This window comes from Liolophura sinensis, chromosome 1 (assembly GCF_032854445.1).
Source record: "Liolophura sinensis isolate JHLJ2023 chromosome 1, CUHK_Ljap_v2, whole genome shotgun sequence".
Classification (NCBI taxonomy): Eukaryota; Metazoa; Mollusca; class Polyplacophora; order Chitonida; family Chitonidae; genus Liolophura; species Liolophura sinensis.
The window spans coordinates 68,431,906-68,442,250 of record NC_088295.1 but is presented as its reverse complement, the minus strand read 5'-3'; the positions used below and the strand labels follow the sequence as shown (position 1 = coordinate 68,442,250).

At 38.6% G+C, this 10,345-nt stretch overlaps 1 protein-coding gene across 1 annotated transcript; it reads right to left on the bottom strand.

Moving 5' to 3' along the window:
* Positions 1 to 6,782: 6,782 nt before the first annotated feature.
* LOC135463554 (T-cell acute lymphocytic leukemia protein 1 homolog) lies at positions 6,783 to 7,856 on the bottom strand. The gene is made up of 2 exons (XM_064740849.1): positions 7,357 to 7,856; positions 6,783 to 6,792 (listed from the first exon to the last, which is right to left on the bottom strand). The coding sequence occupies exons 1-2, from the start codon at positions 7,854 to 7,856 to the stop codon at positions 6,783 to 6,785; spliced, it is 510 nt and encodes a 169-aa protein (XP_064596919.1).
* Between the last annotated feature and the right edge of the window lie 2,489 nt (positions 7,857 to 10,345).

The window sequence follows — 10,345 nt, the reverse complement described above, 5'->3', positions numbered from 1 at the left end:
AATTTAATTTAAGGCATATTAAATACATTTTTATCAGGTTACAACTGACGTCAGCAATACCCGCCCTTTAACAGAAATATAATTAGGCTCTCCTATTTTAAGGGAAGATTCCTATAGCGCCATTGCCTTCTCCCAACTCCCCCACCCGACACCCACATGGCTCATTGCGCAGATGCCCACTTATCTTTGATTGACATCCAAATTTTGGCACACCTGTATATGTCTATGGCCCCAGAGTAGTTGTAACGCTAGATTAGTTGTTATTACCATGACAACGTTGATCTTAGCCTAACAACCTAACAGCTCATTGTATGCATACCTCTCGGCAAGGCCTCCAACGGCTGCAAGAAATATCCCATTGTAGAACGGAGTGTGACTGGAGTTAAGACAATGTCTGCCTGTGTGTTAGTTTTGAGTGTTGAAATGAATTTCTTATACAGGTTGATAAAAGTGTGAGAAATTGTTTTTAAATTATTTCAACAGAAATAAACTGTTAATCCAGTTGGTGTAGTATTCTTCAAATCCGTAGTGTTTACAGAGCCTAAGTCTTGTAAAACCCAACCCAAAGCATTAACTCGAAGACTAGGGACAGTAAAGACTTAAGTCTGATTTAACCGACGTAACTCTTTTTGAAAGGTGGACTTTTATTCAAGTCAGCAACCTCTGACAAGTCCTTTCCTCCAATAGAAACATACACAGCTGTCGTTTTAGAATAACCGCCGAATATTGTCGTCCAACATAAGAATACATGCATATAGCTTTCAATGTACATGTATAACGCGATGGTCAACGCTCAACAATCGGCACTCTCATCGCATTTTTCTGAACTTCATTGGTAATGTACCAGCCGGAAAGATATACACAAAATATTCTGATATGAAAATATATATATATATATATATCTCAGGAGGATCAAGAAGCCTGTCTGACACTTAATCTGTATGACTGCAGTAAACATTCCAAGATCATCCTGCGTATATCCTATCTAAACTAACTACAACCGAAACAACAGATACAGTTGAAGTTTCACTTAGGCACATGGTGTTGTACGTAACATCATACAGTTCAAGTGAAATTTGGGCGCATGGTCTAATACTCAACACCATGCAGATAGTTAAACTTATACAATTACGCATGTGGTTTAATACGTAACACCAGATTGTTAGAGTTTCATTTATTACCAGAACACCAGATAAAGTAACAACATATAATGGAGGTGTTATTTGGCTGCGCATGACTAATATCAAACATTATTTACGTTGGTTGGGCGATTAGTACAGTACCTAACACCAGACAGTTGAAATATCATTTGGGCGAGTGGTCTAATATACCAACCAATTCATTGGTCTAGTGGTTAGCGTGCTAGAACAGCACAGTAATTCAGGAGCATCTCGCTAATGCGATCGTTGTGATTTCAAGTCCAGTTATATGTTGGCTTCCTCCCCTGTCGTACGTGTACGTCGGTGGGTTTTCCAGCAACATGCAGATGGTCGTGCATGGGTTTCCTCCGACCATAATGCCGGTCGCTGTGGTATAAGTGAAACATTATTGAGGACGGAGTTAAAACTCCAACAAAATAAATAAATAAATAAATAAATAACAGTTTAAATCCGAGAGGATTTACACGCCGTCGCCTCCCAATGAACCAGGAGTCTCTCACCAATGCAGTCACTGTGAGTCCACGTACAGCTCATACTGGCTTTCTCTCCCTCTTCGGCCGTACGTGGGAAGGTCTTTCAGCAACATGCGAATGGTCGTGGGTTTCTCCTGGGCTGTGCCCGGTTTCATCATAATGCTTGCCGCCGTCGTATAAGTGAAATATTCTTGAGTACGGCGTAAAACGCCAATCATATCAATCAATCAATCAATCAGTCAATACGTGGGGCATGAAGTTCCATGGTGGGAACAGCTATGTCACATGACCCAAGTTTACACGTATGTTGAAAGCGATAATTAAACACTTGTGACCAGCATTGCGGTGGCAGGAAACCGGGCATATAGACACCCCCGACCATTTGCAGTCAATACTTCTTGAAAGCTAAGAGCATTTTAAAATGTTATAGTTTCACAGTCATTCCACACTATGAATAAATCAAACACTGAGTTCTCTAAAATATCTCTGTCACGGAAGTGGTCATGCACTTTAGATAGACATACATATTACACTCTGGGTTCTCGACTCTGCCGATAACCCCTCTACCACCGTTCAGGAAAGAAAGTGGGGGGTGGGGGGCGGTGGGCAGTCAATTTACTTATTTATTCGATTGGTGTTTTACGCCGTACTTAAGAATATTTCACTTATAAGACGGCGGCCAGCGTTCCAAACCCGAGGAAAACCCACGACCATCCGCAGGTTGACCTTCCCGTGTACGGCCGAGAAGGGGGGTCAACATGTGATACATGTAGATACTGGGATAAGTTGCACAAAATTGTCAAAACAGCATTCTACATTTCTCATAACTTGTCACTCGTACTCTCTACCAAAGTTACCTTTTCGTCAGTGACACAATGCACCAAACTTTCTGCATACATCGATACGTGGGACATCTATATATTATTGCAAAGGAAATACAGTTAGTAATCGTTTAATTGGAAATGTTAAACTTCATTGTCATGTACAACAAGCAACATGTTAATAGAAACACAGTAAGTAGCCACCGTTTAACCTGGGAGATCAGAAATGGTTCAAACTTTGATTTGGCTTATATGTTATGCACAGCGCTATGAACAAACCATTCATCAAATATATATTGAGGAGATAATGATTAAAAGAAAATCTCATTAAATAAGTTACACACTAAGAAAAAATAATCTGTTAATTTTAACAGAAAGTCTGTTTTCTGAGTGATGCTAGAATGTATTATGTTTATTATAACACAATATGCTGTCATATTCAACATAATATCCTGTTAGTCTTTTAGAATATTTATGTTAAATTAACACAATATGTGTGTTATATTTAACAGAACAATCTACTGCAATAACAGAATACATTCTAGCCTCACTCAGACAACAGGCTTTCTGTTAAAATTAACAGATTTATTTTTTGAGTGCACACATAATACATAACCATACTTATTTTTCGTCCATGCATATCCTCTGATATATTTTACACTACGATCGTTTCTGTTCACGGAGTTGTGCATATCTACATTCTCACAGCTGGCCAAAGCAACCTAAATCATTGCGTGCGAAAAGTTTTATACGAATACGAATTCAAATGGGGTAATAAAATATTCAGACAGGTTGGCACGTCATCGATAAACTGTCCCGAGTAGAAGTGTAGGCAGACAAGGGGAGGCCTTGTCCGCTCCGCCTTTTCGGGACAACAGCCCTGCGGCAAGCTTCCTTAATTATTCATATGGTGCCATTTCCGAGACTTCGCCTTCACTCTCAGGTTCTATTTGAAATCGAGCCATTAGGAACGATATCAACCCATTTCGACAATCTCCATACGAGTTTAGCGTGATCTAACAAATAATTGGATAAAGCTGGAATGTTAGCCCGAAGACACATCGACAAGCGCAGGTGCTCGCCGCGGGAACCACAACAGATCGTCCTCAAACATCCTCGCGCTTATTTCCTCCGGCAGTGAACCCTCTGCTACCTCAGTCCTCCATCATTGTCACGGAAAACGATTTCTTAAGTCTTCTTTTTATCGTAAAACTCAAGCTGGTGAGAAGGGAAAGTATTCGAAGTACAACTATCAACCGACACAGCTCAAAGAATTCGAAACTGTATAACATGGTTCAGCGAAGGAGAAACAGACGGGAGACATAGCAGGGTCTGGTCATGGTAGTTTTTAATCCTTGCGTCGTTCGCTGTATTTGAACCAATAAGAATTTCAGATAGGAGAGTTATAATGTTCGAGTCGTTTACTGTAGCCGCTCCAGTCACTGGTTCCGAACCTCTCGCCACTCTCAGTCTGAGGAAAACAAGATGTTCAGACATTCAGCTAGATCTTATATATAGGCCTACACACAACAAAATTAATATATGCTTACATAGAGTATTCAAACAAAACTTTATGTACAAATTTCTTTCATATTTCGTTGTCTGTACTGAAAACTCTTTTTTAGCATTACATCATATCATCTATCATTTATCATCTTGATTATGGCATAAAAATGATGAAGTACGAAATAATCTCCTTGTTCGGATTAGCACTATTAGTGTTTTATGTGAAAAATCTTAGTGGATCTTTCGGATTTGATCACCTTTTTAAACAAAATAGCACTTTGAGGAAGGGTCGAATCCAAACACTTCTTATTGTCTTTAATTTGGAAATATACATTTTTGTGAGTAAACTTACAGGCCAACTTTTACTAAATTTGTGTTAACATGACTTTGAATCAATAATTGTTAAGATATGCTAATACGTAACACGTGGCAACTATACCGAAATTATACGTGAATCCCGCTTGAGAATAAATGTGGTCGTCCGTCATTAACTTGTTATGTTATGTGTAATGTGTAGCAGAAGTATAAGGCTTAAAGTTATATTTGTTACAACTTTATTTATTCCATTTTTGTTTAACGCAGTACTCAAATAGTTTTCAAATAGTTACATTTGTGATACAGTAATTTTCCGCTCTCTAAAACAGAGACGACTTGATCGAAGTTACAAGCTGAACTTGTAACTTGTAACTTCAAACTTGAATAGGTAAAGAAATTGTATTTCGAAGTTACAAGTCATAAGATGAACTTTTAACTTTTAGATAAAGGTCTCTGATGTCCAATACAGACAAATATATTTCAGTTTGAACGGAGGAGGCTACCCTTTTGACTTATATATGCCTAACACGAATATACACGATTCTCTTCACTTACTTTTCATATAACATGAAAAAAGGTGTAAAACAGAGCTGTCTGTCACAGCTATATTCCGTTTCGCTGCTTTGAGGTGCACAGTTTCTGGCACTGAGGTCAATTTCCTACCTTACCACACCAGGTCTTTTCTTAAAATATCACAGGACAAATGTGAAAAAGATACACTATATGAGTCTATGTGCATGGAAAGAATATGTCACGAAAAAGTGCCAGTTTTATATTTATGGAAGTATAAGCGATCTCTAAAAATCTTTGAATAAGACCATCGTATAAATGAATAGTCTCAGAATAGTGGATGCAGGGTAATGTGGAAAGATCCCTCTTCGATCATGGGATGAGCATCGCACCTGGGATCTGACCGCAGATCAGCATCTTAATCTTTAGTCCATGCACGTCCAGCCTCCCAATTATACCAAGAAACATGTATATATTCATTTTTGTTGAAAGAATATCTATCTCTATTTCAATATATGTTTATCACATTTCTGGTTCTTATATGCAAACAAATCACGTAAGAATATGTTACGCACAACAATTAATGAAATTATCAGATACTGTGACTGGCATTATCAGATGCTGAGGCTGACATTGTCAGATGCTGAGGCTAACATTTCTAGATATACAACAGATATATTGTTCATATATATCTGTACGATATATCTCAAGTGTTTTCAGTATAAAAATGCTATTGTATCATATAATGTATACACTTTTAAATTATAATGATTGTTCCAAAGTGTTTAAAATACCGTAATAAAAGATTACAAGGCGGCTTTATTGTTTTAAGCAAATATTGATATTTAAGCATTTGATAACAAATAGCAAATAGTGCAAATATATTTTAAAACAGAGAAATGTAAATGTGAATGTTTATTGTATTTAAGATAACATTTATTTTTCAGGATGCCTCAAAAAGGTCCCTCTCATTTTTTGTTTGATTTTGAATGTTGGCGTTGTTGTATAGAAAACCATACTGATTTCTACGTTATACGGTATATGGGCGGGGGCGGAGGTGGGGGTGGGTGGGGGTGGGTGGGGTTGCAACATTGTCTGTTTCTACGCATAATGACGAGGCTCAGAACTGTTATCCTAAGCCCAGTATCCCCCACAGTTCTTTCTAATATGCCCAGACAAACCTTATGTGGATAAAAGTTCAAGGGAATTTCATGAATTATATAAGATGGATCTCACAATTTCGTCATTGGTAAATCACAAAATAAAACGAATTTTACACGATGTGATTTGCCGGACCCGCTCGTCGAATTCGAGAAGTGGAGTGAAACAGAACAGAAACAGAAAACAGAACGAATCTGTTTCATAAGCCGCGTTCAGACAGTGCGAAATGTCGAATCTTACAGTTGCATGAAATGGCCCGTGTTCTATTTCCATTCGACTATAGTAGAACTTTTCGTCATTTCGACAATTGTATCGTGTGAAGACGATACAGCTTTAGCCAAATGCAAGACACACATATATATACGTACAAGAAAGAAAACGAACATCTACTCACATCCACAGCAAAAGTCGTCAATGTTCAATTATGAGATACTGTGCACTTACTTAATCGCTATATAGAAAAGTCTTCACACATTAAAATAAATATGTTGTATAAAAGACAGTAGTGCCACCCGCGTGTCATAGGCCTACATGCTACAAACGCAACAAACGCCAGTAAATGAGGGCAATTATAAATTACAATGGAGAAATCTAAAAACAAAAAAAAATACTTTTGCTAAATGAAATGTGCTGGATTTAACTGTCTTGTAGTCAGCAATACATGTCTATATATGTTTATGAACGCTACTCCAGTTTTAATATGCTAAGACATACTGGGTTATAGCATAGTTATAGTAAGACAGGAACTATAACCCTTTTTTATACTGAAGTAAGTTAATAAGGTTGGAAAAATATTAAAATTGGCATTATATATAAAATAAAACAGATTCCTGATTCTAAATCAGTCTGTAACACAAAAGGTTCCAATGATTAAATTAAATTACAACGTGATTAAACGGAATCTGGTATAATCAAGTCAGAGTAATGCCTTACTGCCTTTAGGTTCAATACCTCTGGTATATATAATCCCCGTAATTTTATCAAGCGTGCAGTGTTAATCACGAACTGTCTCCCATATGAACTGTTCCTATTTCTTCTCAAACTAATGAGTGTAAGCGATAGCTTAGCAAATGCTTATTATATATATATTAAAACATCAATAAAAGCGTGACAAAATTTAAACATAATATCAGTTGAACTGGAAGTACGCGGACGCATCCTTAACGCTGGAATTGTAGTATGAAAACATGTTTTTGAGAAAAATTCAAGGCAGAATTTAAACTTGATTATTAAACTATATAAAGAGATATTTTTACTATAACTATTAAGATGTTTAAAAAGTACAGAAATCAAATGGACTGTCCATTTGAATGTGTTGGTGTTCTTACCGTAAAGAACCTGTCATTGGTCCACCGGGTTTTTTTCGGCAGGCTACCTTCGTGTATCCCATTAGTTTGGTGGGAACCCAACCTTGAATCGTGTTCTTCCACCATGGTCTTTAGCTTGTTGATGTAGTCGATGGCGAATCTCAGAGTTTTGACTTTGGACAGTCTTTTCTGTTTGTTCTCGTATGGAACGTGTCTTCTGAGCCTGCAGAAGGCGTTGTTAACAGCCTGCACCCTGCGACGCTCCCGAGCGTTCCGTCGAGCTACCAGGTGGGGAGGTTTATCTCGATGAGGGATATGTCGGTAGATTGGTCGCGAACCGACGTTCCGTCGTCCATGACGTTGTTGACGGGTAGGATTCGTTTTCATGTAGGGAACAGCGCCAAAACTTTCTTTCCTTTTCGGAGCTCCGTGGCATGCCATATTATTCGTCATAGTTTGAAATCTGCAGTCCGCACCCCTGTTTATCTGCTCGTTGCTAACGCTCGTTAGGCTTCCTTCGAAGCCCATCACATTGACGCCATCTGGAGAAAACTCGCCATTCTCGCTGTAGTAAAAAGTTTTACCGAGTTCCGGATGGGACATGTTTAGATTAGATCTCATCAAAACCTGACAGCCTAATATCGAGATCACATCACATTTTCGCCATATCCTGATGCTGCTGAAATAACTTAAACGACATCCCATTAGCCTCCCAAACTGTCTTTTAACCGCTACTCATTGTTTATTAATCGTTTCAGGACCGGCTTTAATTGGCTGAGACCAGTCGCATTTTCTGAGCAAGGCTTGATACACAGAAAGGACGTTGCTTGACCGCCTACAAGAAAGTCACGTGACCTTGATTCTCTTCTCAGTAACCGACATACATTATATGTACATTTATAAAGGAATTGGCACAAACTTCTACAATAACACGTGCTGTTAAGCATCTAGAAATCGTCCATACACTAGTTCCTACACTAATTTATCCTTAGTCAAAAGCTGTCACTGGCTTCAGATGTCAAGGAAATATGCAATTATAAATAATACAGAGTAAGACGTCAAGTAATAAATGACAATATACAAGTAAATGTATATGTATGTATGCTTGGGGTTTAACGTCGTACAATTTTTCAGTCATATGACAATGAGTAGACATTGGGTGTGTGTAAACAACATAAATGCATCTCGTGAGGCTATATGTATATAGATATAGCGGTACTTTATCGTCAACTATACAAACTTTACTTTGAGAGGTAAGTTTAACTGATATAGTTTTCCCAGGTGACCGTTGTCAGTTCTATATGAGTAAAGCAACCTTGGAGGGCCTTCCAGACGTAAGCAATCAGTACTGATAACAAATACCATAGTATAACACGTGGTTCTGTCTATATAACGTGTATACGTGCATCTATAGTTTTGATACCTTCCATACCGTATACCATACAAACAAACCATATATCATTCGCGAGATTCTTTGACTAACATTCTGCTTTTCAAAAACCCAAGTTTCACACTGGTGTTTAATGCCGTTCTTCAAACTTTTTCATATATATGATGACTTGGAGGCGGGTAATGTCAGAGTGGCACTTACCTTTCAGTTGCTGCCACGCCGGATATTAGCATTCCTTTTAAAAGGAGTTAAAGGGTATATCTTCAGTTTTTTCAACCGGCCCGGATACCACAGTTGTTAGAGCGTCCAGGATCAATCCTGGGTCGAGTCACACCTAAGACTGTTAAAAGAGGAAGTTGTAACTTCCTCGCTTGGCGTTCAGCATGAAGGGGGATAGAGCATCAACTAGTTGACCCATAACAGTATAATGGCTCGGGCGGGGAGGCTTACTTGCCTTCGGTAAGTCGTCTCAGTGAAGCAGCACTACATAAAAGAGCGGTGGAAATCCGTCCTGCTACAGGGAGGCACATTACATACACCCTAAGGATTCCTTCGTTGTCATATGACTGAAAAATTGTTGAGTACGACGTCAAACTCCATGCACTCACTCACTCACTCAACTTTTTGATCACTAAAGCACTTTTTCCAGTGGAATTTAACCAAGCAATTGTCATCAAGATGATGCTAAAATGATTCGTTCGTGTCACTAGAAATGTAAGCGTCATAAAACTGTGCAAATTTGTTCTCTAAACCCCAAAGTTCTCTCAGAATTTTTCAAAATATTGCCAGCTGAAGAGGTTGAAAAATTAGGGTATGTGGAGAATAAAATCAAAGGAGATCGTGACAGTTGACAAGTGACCGATGGTCTCTTGTAACCGATGGCCTCTGGTCAATTTACCTCGATAATGGGGTTTTATTCTAACTGTTCATGTAAATGCCTACAAAGAAACAACTTATACATCCTCTGGTGCAGAATTGGGTGTAAAAATGCAGTAATGTTAGTTGTAATTTATTAGACGTCAAAGGTCTGGAATGCTGTGTTAACATCAGAATTAATAAAGACAAACATGAAAACAATGCAAGCGGACCAGGCCTCGGAGACTCTCAATCCACCAATAGAATCTTGGTTTATGCTGACATATACAACATAAAAAGATCAGAACATAGAGAACAGAAACGAAGTCCAACAATATCAGGCACGCAAAGCAATCAGTGACCGAATTACATGACGACGACACAAACACTTCCATATCTTGTCGTACTCGGCTTCGAATTACGCTTATTTAACGAACAGTGACATATGAGAGTCACTGGAGACGATTAATACATGTATGTACAGTATGCCTGGGGAGTAAAGGCCTTTAGTCAATTTACTTAACAATTTTCAGTCATATTACGACGAGGAATCATTAGGTGTGTGTACAAAGATATTCTGTCTTCTTGTGGTGGGGCTAGTTCATGCCGCCTTAGTGCTGCTGTCACTGAAGTATCATGCCACATTATACTGAAACAGTACCAACCAGTCATGTTTCCTAGCTCCAATCCCTGAGTACTGAGCGCCAAGCAATGCAGCAGCAAGGATCATTTTTAAAATCTTTGATATGACCCAACCCGGGTTTGATGCCGGTGTCCCCCGACTTCGCGACTGACGAAGCCACCGAAGCAGTCGAGGAGGGTAATGAGAAATAAACTCGAATACATA